At 34.6% G+C, this 23,520-nt stretch overlaps 1 protein-coding gene across 5 annotated transcripts; it reads right to left on the bottom strand.

Moving 5' to 3' along the window:
* Positions 1–4,282: 4,282 nt before the first annotated feature.
* On the bottom strand, positions 4,283–21,416 carry LOC140794505 (protein ENHANCED DISEASE RESISTANCE 2-like). 5 transcript variants are annotated; one of them, XM_073146588.1, is made up of 25 exons: positions 20,973–21,416; positions 20,474–20,524; positions 19,545–19,619; positions 19,373–19,426; positions 19,205–19,270; positions 19,057–19,118; positions 18,067–18,104; positions 17,763–17,852; positions 17,642–17,688; positions 17,460–17,560; positions 17,200–17,295; positions 17,044–17,108; positions 16,885–16,956; positions 16,627–16,773; positions 16,161–16,492; positions 15,495–15,558; positions 15,216–15,391; positions 6,232–6,333; positions 6,079–6,129; positions 5,829–5,972; positions 5,630–5,725; positions 5,228–5,329; positions 4,900–5,003; positions 4,749–4,816; positions 4,283–4,621 (listed from the first exon to the last, which is right to left on the bottom strand). In XM_073146588.1, exons 1-23 carry the CDS (start codon positions 21,120–21,122, stop codon positions 4,908–4,910), a joined length of 2,277 nt encoding a protein of 758 aa, XP_073002689.1. In that variant the 5' UTR covers positions 21,123–21,416; the 3' UTR covers positions 4,283–4,621; positions 4,749–4,816; positions 4,900–4,907. The 5 variants fall into 5 exon arrangements, with proteins under 5 accessions (XP_073002689.1, XP_073002688.1, XP_073002691.1 ...); XM_073146587.1 differs by having other exon boundaries at positions 4,749–4,805; positions 4,899–5,003; positions 20,973–21,414; XM_073146590.1 differs by lacking the exon at positions 20,973–21,416 and adding an exon at positions 20,639–20,656 and having other exon boundaries at positions 4,749–4,805; positions 4,899–5,003.
* Positions 21,417–23,520: the final 2,104 nt, after the last annotated feature.

Raw genomic sequence — 23,520 nt, 5'->3', positions numbered from 1 at the left:
TGTAGTAGTCTACCAAGAAGATTAAAAACACTAGTCAGACTGGAAGACCTCGTAAGGTCTAATCTAACAGGTCTGCTATCAGCCTATCAATTCATGCAAGAAGGGTACGAGACAAAGTCGAGAAAAAGCTGAAAACGATACAAGAAAATGAGTGAAATGGAAATAAAGGAAGAATAGAGAAAGCTAAGAGAGAGAGAGAGAGAGAGAGAGAGAGAGAGTCACACTTTTTTTCTTGTAATATAAGTCCATTTATTGAACTTATTCTGAAGTGATGTTAGGTAATTGCAATAATATCCAGCTATCATATTCCTCTAAACTTATTTGTTCTTCTGGTAAGTTTGAAGAATATGTTTCACATTTACTCGTATATATCTTCACCACTAAGGGCGATAATTATAGATCATGCATTGGCTATGTATTATAGCTATATAATGTTTTCTTTCTTTCATTCGTTTTTCCTAGTCAATGCACCTAATGGCCTGCCCTTTTATAAAGAAGCATATGATATAAATTGCTACTATGGTGCATAAAAAGTAAATAAAAAAGTATAAAATAATGCATGTCCCACTATTTATACTGTGTTGAGAAAATATTAGAATGTAGCGTTAAATATATTTTATACTTTTGTATTTTTTCATAAGTAATCTTTAATCCTTATGGGCGTCATTATTTTAATTGATAGAGATCTACTTATGTTAAGTAAATATATATTCAATGAGAAAATTCATGATAATTTATTGGTATAAAATAAAAGTTAGAAATGTAAGATAATTTTTGTTCAAGCTGATAATAATTTTTAAATTAAGAATTCAAAGGCATCATTAATTTTGGACCCAAAAAAAAAATCTAATAATTATAACTTATTTAAAAAATGCAAAGAGACGAAATAAAGTTCATAGTACAAAGTGATTGCTACCATAGTGCATGTCCTTTCCTTCCATACTAAATAAATAAAATAATAAATAATGGATGTCCCACCATTTATACTGTTTTGACAAATATCATAATCTAGCTTTAAATATATTTTTATTTTCTTGTACTTTTTATATGCGAATTATCTAATCGTTCTTCATTTTATACCACTAAGCACTTTTGATGTAGATGGAAATATAGACATCCTTATTATAGTTAATAGATATGAGAAATAACTTTAAAATGAATATTTTGGGAGAGAAAGTTCATGTAGCTTATAATTAATACAAAATAAAATTTTAGAAAGATAAAATTATTTTTTGTTCAAGGTGATAACAGTTTCATTGATTAAAAGAAAGGAGATATAGTGAGATAAGATCAAATGTATTTAACCCTAGAATATAAAATAATTCAACTACAGCTAAGAACTAGCTCTAACGTAGAATAGATCTTAGGCGTTTAACTATTTGCTCGAGTGCTAGTGTTTTAAGTTCTAACGTTGATACTAAGCTTCTCTGTTGTTCACTACGTGTTTTAACTTAGGTGTGCAACTTATCCGAGAGTCGTAGTCCTATCTCATCCCTCTATCTATCTGGTGTATCGAATTACAAATGTTTGCTAAATTGAATAAATTATTAATATAAGGTTAATCATTCATAGTTATAAAAATAGTTAAACTCCATCAAGTTTTAGTCGATATCTTAAACCGTATAGTTTAGACTTTAAGTTGTGTGCGTCGCTGAGTTATTACTCGACACTAAACACCATTGAGTTTCTACTCTAAGCTATCGAACCGTCGAGCTATCAACCGAGTTTAACAAAATCATAGAGCTAAGCCATCAAAATTCTAAACAATTTGTTTCATAATAATTATTTGAAGGCAAAATAGATGATCGTACGATCTTCTTATTCGTACCTATCATTTTAAGAGAGTTGGTTGATCTTAAAAAAAAATAAAAAAAATCTACTCTCTCTCAAATGCAATGCATTATTCATGGAGCAGTGGATTCTATACCTAATCTTTACCCTCAATGAGATCAAAAGGTAGGAGGTTATTTACTAAAAGGAAAAGAATAGGTAACTAGTTATAAAATTTAGGAGGTTTTCTGTACGTAATACATTTATCATCTGCATTCTTCTTATTAAAATTTCTCACAATCATTGGGTAGGGCATCACATCAAACAGTAATCCCCACTTGCTGTGATGTGATCTTAAACCAATGTGCAAATAATATAATTGGTTGCTTTTCAAATAAGTTTTTAATTTCGGACAAAATAATGCTCTTTGTCGACTAATTAATTATGTTAAAATAAAAACATCAAGTTAATCACTCAAATTTGTGTCGATATTTAAAAAAAAAGCATGGATTTCAAGTGATAATTTTGTTCGTCTTCTTAATCCAAGAGAATTTTTAGTGTCAAATCAAATCCTTGTTGTATTAGGATTACGACTTTTAATTTAGTTATGATTAGACTCCTTGCGTCAAGTCCTAATAATAATTATAGAAAACTACAAACAACACTCTACACTGTGAGTCTGTGACTATATTACAAATAAAACCCTTTTTTATTTATTCTTTTGTAAATTGACCTTCTTTTTTTTTTTGTTGACAAAGACTTAATTAAGTTTCACTTAACAAACTCGATTTCAAATGCTATTTTTTACTCTCATCTCTGTTTTTAGTTATAATTTTTGAGATTAAACAATAGCATTTGTAGATTTTAATGTTCAGATACGATTTTAATAATTGCTCTAATTCTATTCCAATCAATGTTTTGATTTATTTTTGAACTATTTTAGAGCCTTAATTTGATATATGATTCAGCTAACTTTAGCAAACAGAGATCCATATTTATAAATAATAAAAAGAGGGTTTCACTTATAATATGATCAAAATGTAATCAAGGTGCTATTTATATATTTCACATAATATTATAACAATTAATCTTTCACATCACCATGCATGGGGATGGGGTAACCCTCTCCATCAAACAACTAACCTAACAAATTTTAAGCACAACTTCTCCATTACTTCCATTGGTTTAGAGATAACTACTACTTACTACATTAATTTGTCAAATCCAACATTTTCAGGGCAGCGGTAATCATGGGCATATTATCCCATAATTAGTGCCATGCCCTAGACTACTAGATGAGGCCTTGATTAGACCTAATTAATGATTAGGTTAATTAATAAAGGATCAATAGATCTACACATCAACTTCCACACAACTCATTGGCCAGCAAAGAAGGCATTAGTAAGTAGGCAATTGGGCATGTGATGTTCTCATTAGATCAAGTGGCCAAGCTGTTCTTCCTTCCAACTGTGGGATTAGAAAAACTTTTGGTAGCTTGTCTTTGACCAAATGGATGCCAAAGGAAGTGACTGAAGGAGACATAGCCATTGTTCTACACTTCATCAAGAGAAAGGTGCATGTGAGATTGCTCACCAATGACAATATCTTGTGATAGAAGTGAGAGTTAAAGGAGGCATGCACTTTTTTTTTAACTATTATCCATCTCATACTACTTAGGTGTTTTGGCACTGAAAATGATTTAGATGCAAAAAGTTGTATGAATGGAATTATTGATTGTTTAGTTATTATATTAGTATGAAGAGAAAATACTAATTTTTATTCTACAAGTTAACGGAGGCTTAAGGATTTAAAATGTTTGACCTAAGGCAATGATAGCAACACATATGCTTGAGACTCAATATTAACTGATATAAATCTTTGTTTAATTCTAGAAAATTTCAAAGACCATCTCTCATATTAAGGGTTTTTTTTTCCATACTTGTGGAGCACCATGGCCTACATTTGTGGCGCCAAACTAGCCTACTTAATGATGTTATTAAGATCCAATTAAAAAATATTTTTTTTGGTCATCCAAGATGACCGCCAAAGGGGGGGTGGTGGTGGTGAAGATTTGTAAAACAATTAGAGAAGACATTATTCCAAAGCTTTAAGTGGGCCTCAAGAAATTTGTCTTAGATATTCTAAGTTTGACTACTCTAAAAGGCAAATTGAATGGACCGAGCCCAACATTTTTTTGTTTGTTATGGCTGAATTAAAGCAATGTTAGTGTGGCTTCGATGTATTGAAACTGATAAATAATATGATATAAGCATTGGTTTTAGTTAAATAATCACATAAGACTTGGTTCTTAGAAGCTTAGGGAACATCACTTTGGAAAATACAATTGGGTATTACATGTAGAGTTGTAGATTAACTAGATTAAGGTCTCTGGGCATTCTTTTGTTGTTGACCTATCCTATATCATAATTAGCTGCTTGACCATCATCTCCAAGTAAAAACGAAATTTTTTTTTAAAAAAGGCTCATCACATATAATAAGTTTTTAGTTGCAATTATGTGCTAAAAACAATCTGACTAGATATAAAACAATGTTTTAACTCGACGTTAAACACCACGTTGACTCAAGATACAGAACTCAAATTTGCTACATGGATTTAATACTTCTGAGACATTTATCCAGCTAAAGAACCTTGGCTTAGGGGCCAAGTCAAGCGCCTGTTTCAAGTAAACTATTACAATTTTACTTAGTCACCGAGTAGATTACTAAGCTTTTTCTCAACAATTCAAGTTTTGAAATGGTAATATTGGAGCTGCCCTCTGAGTTTTGAGCTTCCTCCACTCGTGATTTATGAGGGGTTTAACAAATAACCAGCCCATGTTTCGCAGTTTCCCTTTTCTCGGATAATGACAGTTGAATGGATAAGGAATACCAATGCAAAAAAGCAAAACAATTGAGACTTGTGAGAGAGTGAAAGGATTTCGTTATATGATTTGATAACTTGACAAATCTTTATGTACCTCACAAGCAAAAGATTTCAAACTTATACTTCCTCTGTTGGTCCAATCATAATTTACCTGCGCAAATCCGCAAAAAGGAAAAAGAAGAAAGTGAATATTCATTTGAGCTTTTTATGCCACTACACTTAGAAATCAGACTAAGAGATTTACCTTTTGAATTTACCAAGAGTTAACTGGAACCGATTTTGACGCATCAAGATGATTTAATCGGCAAGTACCTAGGAGAAATTCTGGAAGCTCTTCTTCTGTATTTCCCTGTATTATATTCAACTTAGATTGGTTTGTCATGATTAATATAGTAGAGATACTTATGATTCTATGGTGCCCTGTCAGGTCAAAATGGTTCAGTTCAATTTATAGGTCAAGAGTGAATTTATTTCATTTCTATGCTTCAACTCAGCACTGATCAATGACCTGATTTTTTTAGAAAGAATACATCAATGCACATGAGAAAGCAAGAGAAGTACCCTCATTATTACCTGTATCAAGAATGCCATTTCTATCACCAGATTATTCAAATACCCGAGTACAAGGCTCATAATGCCCCTGGCAACTGTAGACGAGCCAACATCAATTGCAAGCTGAAACGCACATTGCCATGTGGTCAGAAATCAAAATCAGAGTATCAATTATTGTTTATCATAACACATGAGATCACTCTGCATGCAGCAAAATACTGCAGTAACATTAGTTGTGCCAAGCAATGAATCATAAAAGCAATAACAATTGCAACAAGGCCAATTGAGCTTTTCTTGAATCTTTTCGAGAAAAAGAGTCAATCTATCATTGAAGGCTTCATTCAGGAAAGATTATATCTTCTTCACACCAAATGGAAAAACAGAGCATCTTAACCAGCTTAGTTTTAATGAAAGCTTGCTTACCTCCAGGTAGTTGCTTCCACGAAAATAATGGATTTCAAGTGCTAGACCAACCAGACCTGCTTTCTTGCCCACACTTTGCTTCACTATCCAAGATCCCTGAATAGACCAGATTAAAACCACAAAATCACAAATTGCGACTGGTGACTTAACGCCAAGATCGATCAAATGATTCAAGACAATGTTACACATGCTTGAGTACCTTGGATATGTATGGGATGAGCTTGAACCTTGAATTTCTAAATGCATCATCTCCTTTGACAAATCTTTCTAGGAGGGGAACCTTTTCCAATGGGCTATCCATCATGTAGTACAAAGCAAGATTGTGAGTGGTTGAACCAGGAACCTGTACAATGGAATTATGGTAAGATATTGAAAGTCAAAGAGAACTTTCTTTTGCAAGACAATTGTTTCCTTGTAGCAGAAAGGAAGATGAATAGTTGTAAAATAACCTGCATGTTTACAATGAAAAAAAATTCACTGCCGCCTTGTGCTGCATATTTCTGCAAAATGAAATTCTTGGTTAGCACAAAAATTGGTAAAAATCTGGTCAAGGAAGACTAAACTTGACAAAAAGAGTAGGCTGTGTATTCTTGAGAAGGTACCTGAACGATTCCTCCAGGTCTACCGCCAAGGTCATCTTCACGTTTATCAGATTTTAACCAATCAGCTCCCACTAGTTGCATCAAGGTGTTATTTGATTTGATCTGTTGGAAGAGATGTGTACATATTATTACAAATTACTGCTTCTTTGATACTGGCCTCTGAAGTCTGATTTGTTGATAAGAGTTTCTTATATTACTCCCACACAGTATTTGACATGTGGGATACAAACAATATTAGCCACAAGATACTAACAAATTAGGTGCCTTCGCAATTATATTACCTTGCAGCAGTTCAAGCCAGCTGAATATGCAAATAAGATACATACAATCAGTATACTAGTGAATTGGTGCCTTTGAAATTATTTGCTACTTTTCAAAACAGGTGCCATGTACTTTCAAGACAGGATGATTATCTAGCCAAGAAGAATATGGAAAAAGAAGGTTAACTATGAACAAGACCTAGGTGACAAAAGCAGGCCGGAGGAAATTGATAATATACCACGTATTACCAAGATCCTTAGAAACGGCTCCGCTATATTTTTGGCCAAAACTTGACCGAAGTATTAGCACTTGTAATTAGCAAATTTGTGACAAAACAAAAATCATATGAGTTGTAACTTGTTAGATTGAATTGTAAAGACCAAAAGCACATTTTAGAGGCAAAGAATATTATCCATTCGAACGAGTTTTTTTCCCACGAAACACACTTTCATAAGAGTTTCAAATCCGTTCGAACGGATTTATGAAACGTTGTTCCGTTCGAATGTGATACACGACAAGACATAAATGTCTATCAAACATATGAAAGACGTTTGAATGAGATTTTCCAGAGAGCTCATGTGTCCAATGTAGGAAAGACGTTCGAACAAGATTTTTCAAAGAGTTTATTGTATCTAATGTGGAAAAGGCATTTGAATGGATCGCTTGAAGACTTCGAATGTTGGATATCCATTCAAACGGAATTTTTGGAACGTGATTGGCTGTAATTCAAACCGTTTGAACGCTCTGAATCTCATTCGAATGGTTTTATTAAGTTGGTTCTTATCGATTATGATTAAGTCTTTCTAGAGGCTGTCTTTCTGGGAATATAAAAAGGAAAACTTAAAAAAGGTTTAACACCTCTAGAGGTTATATTGAGCTACACTAAGGAGAAGTGAGGTGCGCTCTTGGAGAGGATTGAAGCTTGAAGATATTGGATTTATTTCATGCTCATTTAGTCCAAGATTGAAGAAGGTACTTAAGATTACCTCATGGGTTATCAAGGCTGAGTTATACCCCTAATGGTCAATTAGGTTGCGAACCAAGTACAAGAGACGATGTATTGAAAGAGAGTCAAGTAATATACTATCATGACGATTGCGGGTAATAACAATTGATTTGTAAGTGTTCTTATAGCTGCTAAATTCATAGTGCTTAGTTTTACCTCATAGAAGAGGTACGTGATTTTCTTTACACTTGATTGATGAAGATTTTTCGATATTAAATTTGTGTTGTTTATGCATGCTTCATTCTCGTCTTTAGTTTATAAAGAGTCTCATTAGTAGTGTTCTTCATCTAGTAAGAGTTTAGGAATTTTCAATTAGAATCGGAGTAAGACTCTCACATTAGAGAGAGATCCTCATAGAACTTCTTAGAGAATGATTATTTATTGCTAGACTTTCCTTACTTAAAGGATCAAATTATTCATACTGAAAAGCCAAAATGTAAGAGTTTTTAAAGTCCATTAATGAACATATGTGGCTTTGTTATCTATGGCTATGTGATAGAAACAGAAATGTCATTGCTAAACCTATTGCTCAATGAGATAAAATTGATTATGAAAATGTTGAATTCAATAGTAAGGCGAGTAACGTCATTTTCAATGGTGTCACTGTCGATGAATTTCATCGCGTGCATCTATGAGGTAGCTAAGGATGCTTGAGACATCCTTGAGACTACGCATGAAGGAACTAACACTGTTTAACTGTCTCAGTTGCAAAAGTTAACTACCACATTTGAAAGCTTAGGATGAAAGATAATGAGTGATGTGGTAAATCTTAGGATTTTTATGCCAAATTGAGTGATGTGGTAAAATTTAGTTTAAATCTTGGTGAGAAGATATCTGAGAGCAAAGTGGTCAAAAAAAATCTTTAGGTCTCTTCCAGAACAGCTCCAAGCTAAGGTCATTGTTACAGAGGAAAGTAAGGACGTTGATACTCTTAGAGTTGAACAACTTATAGAGAATCTTCAAATTTATGAGTCTTCTCTTCATTAACTAAGAAAAACTAAAGGGATTACTCTAGTTACATTAAAAATAGATGGAGTTAGTGAGGAGTGTGGGTTTAGTTCAAAGATGGTCTTATTTGTGAAAAAGTTCAATAGATTTCTTAAGAGTTATAAGAGAGGTAATAGTAGTCAAACTAACCCCAAAACCTTTACGAAGAATAAAGTGACAACTCCAACAACTCAAACTAGTGGTGTTAAACAAAAAGACAAAAACAATAGCGAGGGTGTGTGTTGCTATAAATGTCAAGGGTTTGATCATATTGCAAATAAATGTGCTAATTGTCTAAAATGCAAGGGTAAAGCTATGGAAGCTACTTGGGATGATTTTGACGATACGGATGATGATGATTATGAAACTGAAAATGAAAATTTTGTTGTCTTTATCACATCTATTTTGTTGTCCAATCATAATTTTAAGTCCTTGAGCATAGGTGAGCAGGATTTACACAATTTCAACTGAGATAATGACATTGATCTATAGAAAGTTTACAAAGAACTGTACAATGATGCTTACAAACTGAAAAAGTCTAATCTCAAGCTCATTAGTAAGGTAAAAGAATTGGAAGTAGACAAGTTGAAAGTAGAGGAGGAGTAAGAGGAGCCTCTTCAATTCTTGGATATATTAAGAAATGAGATGGATAAATTGTTGATCAAACACATAGCAACTGGGCGAGAATGGGATCATTTACTGAAGAAAATTAGCTACTAAAAAAGAAGTCAAAGTTGGATGAAATTTTAAATGCTCAAGTCCACGGAAATGAAAAATATGGTATTGGCTATAAAGAAAATTTATTTAATGTAAAGACGATTTTTGTGAGTGCAGATGGACAAGAAAAGTATGTGTCAGAATAAAAAGTTGAGATCAAACTACTGATAAGAGAAGAGAATGTCATAAACATCTTATGAAATCAGGTAAATAAAAAATTTACGAGTATATCCAAGGTGAAAGAATAAGTTTATACCTATTTGTCACCAATTGGAGAGTAATTGGACATATTTACACTGGTAGTTTTGTTCTAAAACAATTTAAAAAATCTCAAATATATGGTATGAAAACTATAGCAATATGGATTAGAAAAGACTTAAAATGCTATATTATTCATACGGCTCTCAAAATCTTAAATTATGATATGTTGTATATTGATAGTGAGTCTTGACATATGTTCAGTGATAAGAATTTGTTTACTACCCTTGAAAATTATGATGAAGAATTCGCGACATTTGGAGATGGGAGTAGTACAAAAGTAGTGGGCATGGGAAGTGTAGTAACACCAAGAATTCCAAAACTTGACAATGTTTTGTATGTTGTAGGGCTAAAAGTAAATTTGTTAAGCATTAAGCAAATCTGTGATGATAACCATGAGGTATGTTTTTCAAGCAAGGAATGCATAATTTTTGACGAACAAAGTAAAATGGTAATTCATGGTATTCGAATTTCTGATAATTGCAATTGTATTGGTACCAAGGTTCCAAAAATCGGTATCGGGATCGGGATCGGCCGTCCGAAAAAAAGATACGTATTGGCTGTATCGGCCATATCGGCCGCCTGTATCGGATCGAATTATTTTAATTAAATAAAATTCTAAATATTATTAAAAATGTTGAGAAATTTCAAAAAATTTAGAAAAAATTATAAAAATAATTACTCACATATAAAGCCTAAAAAGTAAAAATCTTTTTTCCTCCCTCTCTTCTTTCCTATCCCTTTAACTGTTAGTCTGAAGTATCCATTCTCTCTCATACTTTTTTTTTTATCTTTCTCTCTCTCTCTCTCACCCTCCTCACTCTCTCTTCCTTTTTCCCTCTCTCTCTCTCTCTTATACCCTCTTTTTTTTTTATCTTTCCCTCTCTTCCTCTTTCTCTCTCTCTTCCTCTCTCTCTAGCTGCTGCTAGGCTAGCAGCAAGTAGCCTGCAGCAACATGTGGCTGCTGAAGGATAGGGATCGACCGAAACTGGAAACTATGATTGGTACTGCTAATAGATTGAGCTTTAATTCTGTATATCTTGATAAAACTGACTTGTAGCATCAAATACTAGGTCATATAAACTATAAGGATCTTTTTAGATTGTCAAAAATTGAGGTTATTAGAGGAATTCCTAGGTTGACCTCTCATTCTAAAACCGTTGGTGGTCTATGTCAGCTAGAAAAACAAGTCTAGCCATCTCATAAGAAAATTGATTGTCTTGCCACAAACAAACCCTTGAACTACTCTATTTTTTTTAACTACACCATTTTGTTAAGGTGTTTTAGGTGCATAATATTCATGTTTTATACCCTGAGAATTGCAAAAAAAACTCATGTACATATCGTTTTCAAACTCTACTGATTTATGTGTCCAAATATTTTGAAACATTTAAGGGTGTCAGATTTTTCTCATAAAAAGCTAACCCAAGTAAACCTAGAATAGTCATCGACCTTAAGGAATATGTATTTCTTACCTCCTAAGTTTTTAGTCCTAGTTGGTCCCATTAGATCCATATGAACAAGGTTCACGGGTTTATTTGCGGCAAGATAATCAGTTTTCTTATGAGAGGACTTAACTTATTTTTCTAACTGACATGGACCACAGATGGTTTTAAAATGAGAGGACAACCTAGGAAATTTCTCTAACAACCTCATTTTTTTGACAATCTAAGAAGATCCTTATGATTTGTGTGACCTAGCCTTTCATGCCACAAGTTAGTTTCATTGAGATTTGCAGAATTATAATAAAATAGCAGTTAACTGAAGTTCGAATACCAGGAATTATTGTTTACCATGTTTGTCAAGAATCATGCATTCATTGCTTGAAAAGCATACCTTATGGTTATCATCACATATTTGACTAATGCTCAATAAATTTACTTTTATTGAGCAACATATAAAACATTATCAAATTTGGGAATACCAAGTGCTATTACACTACCCCCGCCCACTACTTTTGTACTAATCCATCTTTAAATATCACGGATCCTCCATACTTTTCAAGGGTAGCAAACAAATTCTATCACCGGACATATGTTACGATCCGATTGCGTTGGTTAAGTTAGTCAAACCGATTGAGTCATATCTATTTATCTTTTAATTGATTCATGCTTATATAAACTACTAAGGTAAGTCCAATTAAGTTAGGAAAGCCCTTAAGGTAAGAGCCCTAGTTACCTTAAAGCAAGAGCCCTAGTTGAAATAGAAAAGCTAATAAGGCAAATCCTAATGAAAGTCAGTCTAGAATTAGCCTCTATAAATATGTAGAATGCAGCCTTAATTGTTTATGCCTAAAATGAATATTGAATTAAGCTAAGTTAAGTTTATTTACCTTGCATTACTTTCAATTGTAGTCGTCTATTTTTCATTAGAATTAGATCTAAGTTAGAAACCCTATCTCTACTCTTAAACCCTAACCACTATCTTCCTCCAGCAGCCACCATACCTTACGACCAACCACCACCACCCTTGGCCGTTCGCCACTCTCCGACGATCGCCGTAATGTCGGATATTTACCATTTTACCCTATTTTGACATTCCTCCACTATTTTAATTATATCTTTTCATTCAGATATCTGATTGACATAAAATAAGAGCCATTAGAACCCTATCTCGTGGGTCTTCCACCTCCTATTTTTATATTTTTTTACATCCAGATCAATATAGATATGGTTCGTAACAACATATGTCTTGAACACCCACTATCAATATATTACATGTCACAATTTAAGGTTTTGAGAGCCATATGAATAACATAGTGTTTTAAGTCAGTTTTTCTAATCCATATTGCTCTACTTTTCATAACATACATTTGAGATTATTTAAACTGTTTAGAACATAGCAACGAGGGCGAGTATGTCCAATTACTCTATAATTAGTGACAAGTAGGAATAAACTTATTCTTTCTCACCTTGGATATACTAGTAAATTTTTTATTTACCTGATTTCAAAAGATCTTTATAACATTCTCTTCTTTTACTAATAATTCAGACTCAACTTTCCATTCTGACACATACTTTCCTTGTCCACCTGCGATCACAAAAACCATCTTTACATTAGATGAATTTCCTTTATAGGTAAGACCATATTTTTTATTTCTGTAGACTTGAGCATTTAAATTTCATCCAACTTTGACTTCTCTTTTAGTAGATGATTTCCTTCAGTATATAATTCCGTTCTCACTCGATTGTTGTGTGTTTGATCAACAATTCATCCATCTCATTTCTTAGTCTATCCAAGAATTAAAGATACTCATCTAGCCTCTCCTCTGCTTTCAACTTGTCTACTTCCAATCCTTTTACCTCACCAATGAGCTTGAGATTAGATTGTTTCAGTTTGTAAGCATCATTGTACAATTTTTTATAAGCCTTCTATAGATCCATATCGTTGTCTCATTTGGAATTGTGCAAATCTTGCTCACCTATGCTCAAGGACTCAAAATCATGATAAGACAATAAAATAGATGTTGTAAAGGCAACAAACTTTCATTTTCAGTTTTAAAATCATCATCATCCGTGTCGTCAGAATCATCCAAATAGCTTTCATAACTTTACCCTTGCATTTTAGACGATTAGCACATTCATTTGCAATATGACCAAACCCCAGTTGATGAGCTTGCCTTTTCAGCTCCAGTCTCATCTTGAAGATAGTCTTTATTTCAGTGTCACTTAAGGATGTAGTTGTAGATACGTGGGCCTGGGGTTAACAACAACAAAGAACTACTAGTTTGACCACTTGGAATTATCACTTTATTCTTTGTAAAGGTTTTGAGGTTAGTTTAACTACTATTACCTCTCTTAGAACTCTTAAGAAATCTATTGAACTTTTCCACAAATAAGGCTATCATCTCTGGACCAAACTCACACTTCTCACTAACTTCTTCATCTATTTTTAACGTGTAGCTAGAGCAATCCCTTTAATTTTTCTAGGTTGACGAAGAGAGGACTCATAAGTTTAAAAATTATCTAGAATTTGTTTAACTCTAAGTAATCAACATCCTTACTTTTTTTCTGTAATAGTGACCATAGCTAAGAACTGTTCCGAAAGAGACCTAAGATTTTTTTTTTTACCACTTTGATCTCTGGTATATTCTCACCAAGATTAAAATTAGAATTTTCTACATCACTCAATTTGGCATAAAAATCATTATAGCACTCATTATCTTTCATCCTAAGATTTTCAAAGGTGGTAGTTAACTTTTACAACTTAGACAATTTAACAGAGTTAGTTCCTTCATGCGTAGTCTCAAGGATGTCTCAAGCATCCTTAGCTACCTCACAGGTACACACGACGAAATTCGTTTAGAGTGACACCATTGAAAATGACGTTACTCACCTTACTATTGAATTTGACATTTTTATAATCAATCTTATCCCATTAAGCAATAGATTTAGCAATGACATTTCTACTTCCATCAATAACCGTGAAAGATTCATAATCATAGATAACGGAGAGCCATATACGTTCATCAATATACTTTAAAAACGCTCACATTCTGGCTTTTTAGTATGGATAGTTTGATCCATTAAGCAAGGAAAGTTTAACAGTAGATAATCATTCTCTAAGAAGTTTCATGAGGATCTCTCTCTAATGTGAGAGTCTTGCTCTGGTACTAATTGAAAATTCTAAACTTTTACTGGACGAAGAACACTACTAATATGACCTTTTACAAACTAAAGATGAGAACAAAGCATGCACAAACAACACAAATTGAACGTAGAAAAACACTTATCAATCAAGTGTGAAAAAAATCACGTACCTCTTCTATAAGGTAAAATTAAGCACTATAAATTTAGCGGTTATAAGAGCACTTACAAATCAATTGCTATTACTCGCAATCGTCACGATAGTACATTACTTGACTCCCTTTCAATACACCGCCTCTTGTGCTTGATTCACAACCTAGTTGACCATTCAGGGTGTAGCTTAGCCTCGGTAACCCATGAGGTAATCTCAAGTACCTTCTTCAATCTTGGACTAAGTGAGCATGGGATAACTCCAATATCTTCAAGCTTCAATCATCTCTAAGAGCGCACCTCACTTCTCTTTAGTGTAGCTCCATATAACCTCTAGAGGTGTTAAAACCTTTTTCAAGTTTCCCTTTTTTATATCCCCAAAAAAATCGCTATAGAAAATTTTAATCATGACCAAAATAGCCAACTTAATAAGACCGTTCAAACGAGATCCGGAGCATTTGAACGTTTTGAATTACAGCCAATCACATTCAAAAATTCCGTTGAACAGATAACCAACATTCGAAATCTTCAAGCAATCCATTCAAACGCCTTTCTTGCGTTGGATACAATGATTGCCGCTCGGGATCAACTTTTGATGCCCCTGGAGACTGGATCTGAACACTTTTTAGAATAAAATGAATTGACTGTTTTGGCCAAAAAGGTCAATCTGTTTCGGGATCGGCCAAAACTCAGAACATTTGTCTTTATGACTATGTACATAATTATTCAAGTAAAAGAATTAGATTAAAGTGATGAATACATTTGTCTCTATGGTTGGAAGAGAGTGATAGCCAAAGACACAACCCATATACTTCAATGTTGGCATCCTAGCTCTTCAAACACTCATTAAGATAGATTCTTTTGCATCTGAATAAGTGGTGATAACTTTACTAACGTGAACTGATCAAAATTATTCTCAAATCAAACATCTTTTAAGCACTATGTCTCTAGGCCACAAAGTGATAACATTAATCTAGTGAAAGTAGATTCAGAAAATAGAATATAAAGGGACCGATTACCTTTTGATGGTCCCTTAAGTAAGATTCACTGCGGATTAGAAATGTAGAAGGATCTGCCATCGCCCAACTACAAGTCATATTACAACTTGGATCTTTGGGAAGCGTAGTGCCAAAGCAACATGTTGTAATATCCTCAGCAGCAATTTCTTGTAAATCAATATATCCTCTCTTTTGAACTGTGAACAAGAAAAATTACATAAAACAGATCACTACCCAAGAAAGCAGTATGTCCTATTAAAGATTGATTTCTAAATTGAATAAGTGCAGTATGTAGCACACCTGCAAGTTCATGCAACCTTTTCACAAAAGCAGTAGCAGTTGATAATGTACTGTGGTGTTGGTCCTGTTCATGTGATGTCAAACACCAAAAATGCCAATAAGAAAATCTAATTATCATCAAACAATGGATAGCAGAAAACATGATTTCATTGTTTAAGAATGTCGATTGCACCCCACTAATAGGAATAACATCAGAAGGAAAAGGAATAATTCAGAGTGAAGGACAAAGTCCACCATTAGTCCATTAGAGTAGATGATAATTTTCACAGTAAACTCAACAACTAGATGCCTTAAGAAACGTGCATGATAGCAAAAGAAATAGTTATCTTCATTCATATTATCATATAAACAAGACCAAGTGAATATTTTTACGCATTTCATCTCTTATAACATCTACTTAATATGCAATGTCAAACATACTCTATAGAATTAATTGAATCTTGCACTTACAGCAAGTAGATTATAGTCATACATATCTATCTGCACATACATGTCAACATCAATATGGATTACCCCAAACAGTCCATATAGTTTTTATCAACAAAAAAGAAAATGCCCATGTAGTACATAGCAACACCAAAATAAATCAACTTTATCTAGTGTAGATGAACTAAAATATGTCAAGAAACATAACAGAGAGATTCTAGATATCACAAAAAGCCTCACATGAGAGTGCATGCTTTCATCAGAAAACCGTGAAATTTCCTTCTGATCATACTCTGACTCATCGGGAACATCATAGAACTCATCCGCTCCATCATTACGTTGAAGGAAGGAGCCACTGCTGTTTGCTTGTCTAGAAGAAGAATTTTCTGATCCTTCTGCAGGATTTTCACCCATACAATTTTCACTCTCAGTGCTCTCAATTGCTGATAGCACTTCTACCCTTATGTGTTCTTTTTCAGTCTGTGGAAATCCTACGGGACTTGTCAACTCACCAGACGAGAAATCAGAGAATGGACAGTTACCAAATTTTGCTCGGAAGAATTCTCGCAGAGCTGCAAAAGAAATAGTTAAATGCACTCTTTGGAGACATCCTGGAAGACTATTATAATTGTCAATGATAATTGTTATGATAATAATGTTCACATATAATGGAATGGTAGAAAAATATATCATTTGCAGACTATACCAGCAACTCTCCCTAGCATCCGGATTGTAATGTACTTTGCAGATGAAGTTATCAAATAAGACTTCCAAAATTTCCAGTCAATGGCAAGCATGTGTTTTACAACAGATTGTTTTCCTTGATTTACAGGAGATATTACATATCCTCCACCTACAGAAAAGTACATATTGGCATGATTAGTCCCAGATAAATGGGTAGGCACTTCCAGCAGATCTGAGAATCTTAAATAATATTGACAGCAAAAACGTAAGCATACATTACTTTTAAGGCACGCTCGTGTATAGCCTCTCTCAGTTTGACATTTTGGGTGGAAAACAGAGTGGTATAGAATTACTGCAAATTTTTAAATACTGTTAGTTTATGCTGAACTTTTTTGACACAATAGTGACCAGGATCTAGTTAATGGAATCACAGCATTACCATATGTTCCGTCATCTTCCCTCCTCCAATAGCGTCGTAATAATAAATCTCTTCTCCTCATTCCCCTGAAAACTACATTTAACACAGTTAACAAGAGCTAAGTTACAAGTAAAGAGGCATCTAAATTTTCACAATTTTAAAAGTTCAGCATCTGACCATGGCAACCAATCACTTCGCAATTTCTTGTGAATAATGTCAGTATGGCCATCTAGATGTTCAACCACTCTGCCTTCTAATAAACAGAAGTCCCATCTGTAAGAAATCATAATGCTTAATTGTTGGAACAAGAGAGCTTCCATGGAAAACGAAGCTTTGATGGAATCAGAAGGGCCTAGTGTAGTCAATTGAAAGGTCTCAAATGTTGAAAGCACTGTAGAATGAACATGGCACTCAAAGAAGCAGAATTGGCATCTTACTCAGATCTTGATGGACCAAGAGATATGAGAGTTTGGAAAACTGCCTCTGAAGTTGCATCAACCACGCCAACTGCTATTATAGCTGGATGATCATCCCAATACTGAGGAAGGGAGTATTTATTAGTTATTACTGCTTTCAGAACTTACTCAAGATAACTACTTGCTTGAAAATTAATAAATACCTTCCCAGGATAATCACCATCCTTTGCTTCTTTAAACAGCCGTAAGCCTACACAGAAAGTATGGATTTGATAATGGAACTCCGGTACCAGCAAGCAGCAATAATTAATGATAGAGCATTACCATTTCTGCAACCAAATATTGCCCATGGAGAAGGTTCAATAACATCAGATGACATTGGATCAGCGTGCATAGAAGATAATACAGTCCAATCTGCAGTGCTTTCATATAGAAGAAATAGGAAAAGAATTAACAATTATATGGAATTTAATAATCAATTCTACAACAAATGGACTCATCATAGTTAAACACAAAGAAGCATTGCTACTTGAATCTCCTGAGGCGCACGCGCCAATTCTAATTAGTTGAAAAAGATAAATAATCATGCATAAAATGCGAAATGGACAAAAAAATTAACCCAGATTACCTATAGGGTGCATAGGATTAGTCCTGCCACGACACAGTCTGTGAAATTACAACACTAGTCAATAAGAAGGTCATTCAAAAGAACCAGCAACCATACAAACAGTATGAAGGATGACCTTTGCAGTATTCATGAACACTAACATATTAAGCAAGTTGCAAATGAACTTTTTAGAATCATAATAAAATTCCTACTAGGCACATAACCAAACTGAGCCGTTGCTTTCACAAATCAATTTAGTCTATAAGCTTGCCAAAGATAACCGTGCCGACTAGCAGGATGCATGCTGGTTAACGTACCGGCACATGGCATGAGGAGGGAGGGGTGCCGCATAACACCCCTTCTCTCACCTTGCAATGGCGATCTACTTGCCATCACCATCACCGTCGTCGTCACCATTGCCATCATCATAGTCGCTTGTGTGCCCTAACATCGGGGGAAGAAGACGAATGGAGATGATGACCCAAATGGGTCAAATAAGAACGATCCACTTTGCTGGTCCAACTTTAGTTGCGGGATCTGTTTGAGTCATCATCTCCATCCGTCTTCTTCCTCTCGAAGCTAGGACATGGTGGGGCGACCGCGATGATGGCATAGTAAGTAGTCTCCCTCTCTCTCTTCTCCTCTCTCCTCTCCTTTTCTTCTATTTCTTCTTAACTGTGCTGACAGCAAGGAAATCCTTGAAGCTTGCATATGCGACAAGAAAATGACAAAAATGTCTATATACCTATTATTTGGTGTTGGTTTCATTAGAATTTTTTTCAGTCATTCAGCTAAACTTGCATAAATAGGTTCTTTGTCTCCCAGTGAAAAAAAACAATATCAAGATATGCAACAAAAATTGAAAAAAGTCTTGTAAAATACCTTTTAATAAAATTAGAGAAGCTAACGGGTTTATGCAAACAAGCAATCAGCAATGACATATTATTGAATCCATATGCTTGACCGTCAAAACATTACAAAGAAAACTCTATGGAAATGTTGGTGTCTAACCTAAAAGATTGCCATCTTTTTCGAGAACAAGCCACAAAACTCTCTTCTTGGTTTGGGCACTCCTGGAAGGAATGAAAGATATTAAACTTCTAATATACAAAACCTACATATATATATACACACACACACTACGAGAAAGAATTCTAACCTTTATGACAGCTTTCATTAAGCACCGGATCCACCTAATTGCTTCATCCGAACTTTTGGCACCTAACTACAAAATCAATCATTCTCGGTCTAAGTAAAACCCTGGAGGTTACATAGAGAACTAGTAAGTTTTATGATTGTTTTAGTGTGAGTAAGTATTCAAGGATACCTTAAGTTGGTCATTGCCATTTGAAGCATTGTAAAGTGTAAATATATAGAGAACCTGCATATTGTCACCAAAATATACAACAAACAATCTCTGCTAAAAATGTAAAACTACACTTAATTAAACAGATAAGATTTCTAGGCAAATCAATGATCTAAATAGTAGGAAGCTTTACACTTCTATGTATGCTCTCTCTCCCATTGTCTGCGACACGTATACATGAATCAATCATTGCACTTCTCACAGGATCCTGGGAAGACAAAATATGCTCACTGGATTAATGTCGTGAAATGCAAATATGTAATGAAACAAATTCAGAATTGTAACAAAGAAAAAATATGAAGCTGAAGCTGTTGTCACATTTATCTTCTTAAAAGCAAGATTGTAGAAATGATGGTGCAAGAGGAAAAGGATGCAGGTACAGTTGACTTAGTTACACTCTATGGTAAACAACTAAACATCATAGAAACCGAATCTCCAGTCCGTGTCAGTGAAGGCAACAACTTGAATTATTGTGTTAGAGATGAAATGATGATTTAATGTTCAATTCCACAAGTCTCATGCATTCAAATGCAAAATATAAATTATCAGCAGAATATATCACATAGGAAGAAAAAGATGGAGCGTTGTAGAACCCTTGGCAATGACCTGGGTAAAAATAATCCAGAAAGCGTAGTAAGTCAGTATATCTTTCTATAGATATGTTAACACTAAATCTGCAGAATGTCAGGAAAAGTAACATGCAACTCCCTCCCTTCTAACGCTTCTTTCAAACCTTAAGAGTCCAATAGTGCATCCATACAACATCATACAAAACTACCAAGCGCACTCAGGGCCTCAACCCCTTATTCATCTGCCTTTATTAATTGAACGTCCTGCTTTCCTGCCCTTGGCTCCATATTTGTAAAAATTCTTATAAGCTCTGGCAACGCATAGCCTCAGTTGGAAGGCAAGCCTTGAAGTTGAGCAAATTCATGCGGCTTCAGTGGCCCACCTTATTATAGCCTTATCCTTGGTCCTCAAGGTGCTGTGCTAATGCTCATCTCAGAGTTCAAAGGCGAACCAACATCCAATGACTAGGGCAAATGAAGCACTGACATTTACCTCGGACAGTACTTGACAATGATAGCTTCGTACACAATTCGCTACCTTCAGCTGAAAGAAAACAAGTTCAGAAGATCTTTTCTATTATTTGATTGGTAGCAGTGCTAGAATGAGAAGAAGATCTCATCTATTATATGAAAAAGGTAAAAATATTTTATCACCTACCATGTACTTTTCTCTTTATCTATGGGTTATTGGGTTTGAATCCAGCTCCCACTTTCACTTCCACCATTAATTTACTGTCCAAGACCTTCCTTGACACAACAATTTCTTGTATCTTTCTCAATTGGTAGAAAGAAATATAAGATGATCATGCCACTATAACTCCATACACTAAACAATGCGATTCTACGTCATTCGAAATAATTCACCCGATAAGTAACAGAGCGCTCCTCATCACCGAAACATCGGCAAGAACCAAGAAAACCCAATGCGGGGAACGAATGACTCTATCAATCAAGAGAAACAAAGAAGACGAACCAGAGACGGGCTTTCTTACCCCTCTCTTCGAAGCGGGCGCGGCCTTGTACCAATTGAGGGCGTTGTCCTCGAGAACGAAGTACCGTTTCCTCGGATACCGGAGCCCGAGGCGATTAGAACCAATGAGATAGAGCCAACCTTCCATCCTCCTGTGCTCCTCCTCCTCCATTGGAGGTTCCCGTCTCTTCTCCTCTGGTTAAGGTTCGAACTCCATTCGTTAAAAAAAAAGACCTTTTTTCTCTTCTGCCGAGAAGGGAGAGAGGGGAGAGGTAGCCCCCGGCAGAAGAAGAAGAAGAAGAAGACGGGAATAAGAACGCGAAGAGGCGGGGTTGGATAAATGCTTATTCTTATTCTTGTTCCAGTAGCAAAGGATTTTGAATGGGGGTGATAGAGAGGTGATGTGATGTATTATAAATCAAATGGACAGATGAACTCTCTCTCTCTCTCTCTCTCTCTCTCTTCTTTCTTCCCTGCCTTCTCCTACTACCTCACAATTTTCAAATCAAACCACGTCTCTCTCTCTAGAAAGTAGGGGAGGGTGTTGGGCAGTACACCGTACACGAGACAAAAGAAGGGCAGGAGGAAGTTATTATGGTTAAGTTTGGGGCCTTCCATTCCGGGGAATTGTTAACCAAGGGTGGCTACTTCTGGAATAGTAAATGAGTGATAAGGTGTACTTTTACTTTTATGCCCTTACTGTATATATATATATATATATATATTCATGATGTATTGGTACATATTTGATGAGTTATTTGTCCGAATTAATCTCTACCGTCTGATCAGTATTAATCCACTTATATATGGAACATACTTATATATGCTTGTCGCATTTAATCCACTGATATATTATATTTATGAAAAATAGAATTATATTTACTCTAATTTGAATCGAATTCTTAAGAGAGAATCGAGAAGAAAGACTAAAAAAGGGCTTAGAACTATAAAGCCTACGCGTTAGGGTTTATTTTCTTCTTTACTTTCTCGTGCCTATGTTGTCTAGATTGGGGTCATTGTGCCCTGCTCCAAATTTCTTTTCACTTGCATCTTGTCCAAAGGGGTAGTGGAAGGTTGGAGCCAAGAGAGGGTTGAGACGCTCCCATTATTTCCTTTGTTAGGTTAAAGTGTTTATTTAAATTTGGATTATGGGTTGAGTGGTAGGAGGGAGGTAGTCTTTTTTTTGGCCCCCCCTCTCTTTCGGAACCTTATTCTAAAGAGGAGAGAGGGCCTTCCTTCCTCTCTACTTCGGCGAGTCATTGTGGCGACGACGGCATGTGTATTTCCACCTTAACTTATATATATATATATTCTTTATTTCTCTGCTGCAAGTTGAGGAACATTAATTCTCCCAACCTTAGAAGATATAACTATGTTTTGGACTACTGGACCGCAACAAAACCACAGACAGTTTGACTCGATGCTTCTCACTCCTATAAATCTCAAGATCATGCTTTTCTTTTATTTTCTCCCTTACGGCTTATGTTTTATTCTACATATTAATTGTAACCAAGTGGGAGATTTTTCTACCACATATCCAAATTGAGGAGAGACAATTACCTTGCTCTTCTTTTCTATTATCTACTTGTCTCTTGTCTCCAATTCTATCTATCCAAACATAGTGGTAGGTTGGATTAAAACCTAACATTAAATTAGCAGTGTCACTAGTGAAAGTTGAGTAACCTAACAACTATTGAACATTTATGGTACTTGAAACATGGTATCTCACTTCTTACAACAAGCTACGCATTTCCAAATTGGGAGTAAGCAAAATTAAAGTAATCCACGATGATATTTCTAAGGGATAATTCAATTTTTTTTATACCTGATAGTAATTTTAATTTTTGATGTATAATGACACTTGAATGAAATGGGTCAAGTGAAGTATTTTTGATAGTTCATGAGTCATTATATACTAGAAAAAAAGTTCAATAAGTCATTGTGAAAAATAACGATAATTCATAAGGTAGAAAAAGAAATTATCTCTATTTTTAACCTAACGGAGACTATATAAATGGCATATATTCATATATATCATTAAAACTATCAAAATCTTTAATAAGTTCTATTTCTTAACTTTCATATGTATAATACGTGCGCCGTGATATCATCCAAAAACTTAAGAGAGATAAAATGGAGATAAATTAACGTCCCTCCCACAAACCAGGCAAGTGTGAAGTGTAATTAGATTAAATTTTCTGGGATCCAATTCTGGACCAAATTAATAAAGCTAGAATACTATTAAATATGAGCATTAAATAGAAGGAGATAAGTTGTCACATGGAGAAGAGTGGCATTGCAACTAAAAGCCATGCCCATGCCTACTATTAAAGCTTGCAGCTAACTAAGAAGCCTTAATTTATTGTAGAACGCTGTGGTTGCTCAAAGTCAAAACCAGCCATAAGATCCAATACTAATATAACTATTCTAATTTGTTTATAATAATATAAAATATTCTAGCTTTTAGTTGTATGTTAATATTTTGTGTAATAAGTATATTTAATATGATATAAAATTGTAATTATAATTTAATGATAAACGAGGATAATAGAGAGAAGATATGTTTACAT

This window comes from Typha latifolia, chromosome 8 (genome assembly GCF_019914945.1).
Source record: "Typha latifolia isolate L0001 chromosome 8, TyphaL0001v2, whole genome shotgun sequence".
In the NCBI taxonomy this organism is placed as follows: domain Eukaryota; kingdom Viridiplantae; phylum Streptophyta; class Magnoliopsida; order Poales; family Typhaceae; genus Typha; species Typha latifolia.
Note: the sequence above shows the minus strand (reverse complement) of the source record. Positions and strands in the feature narration are given on the sequence as shown.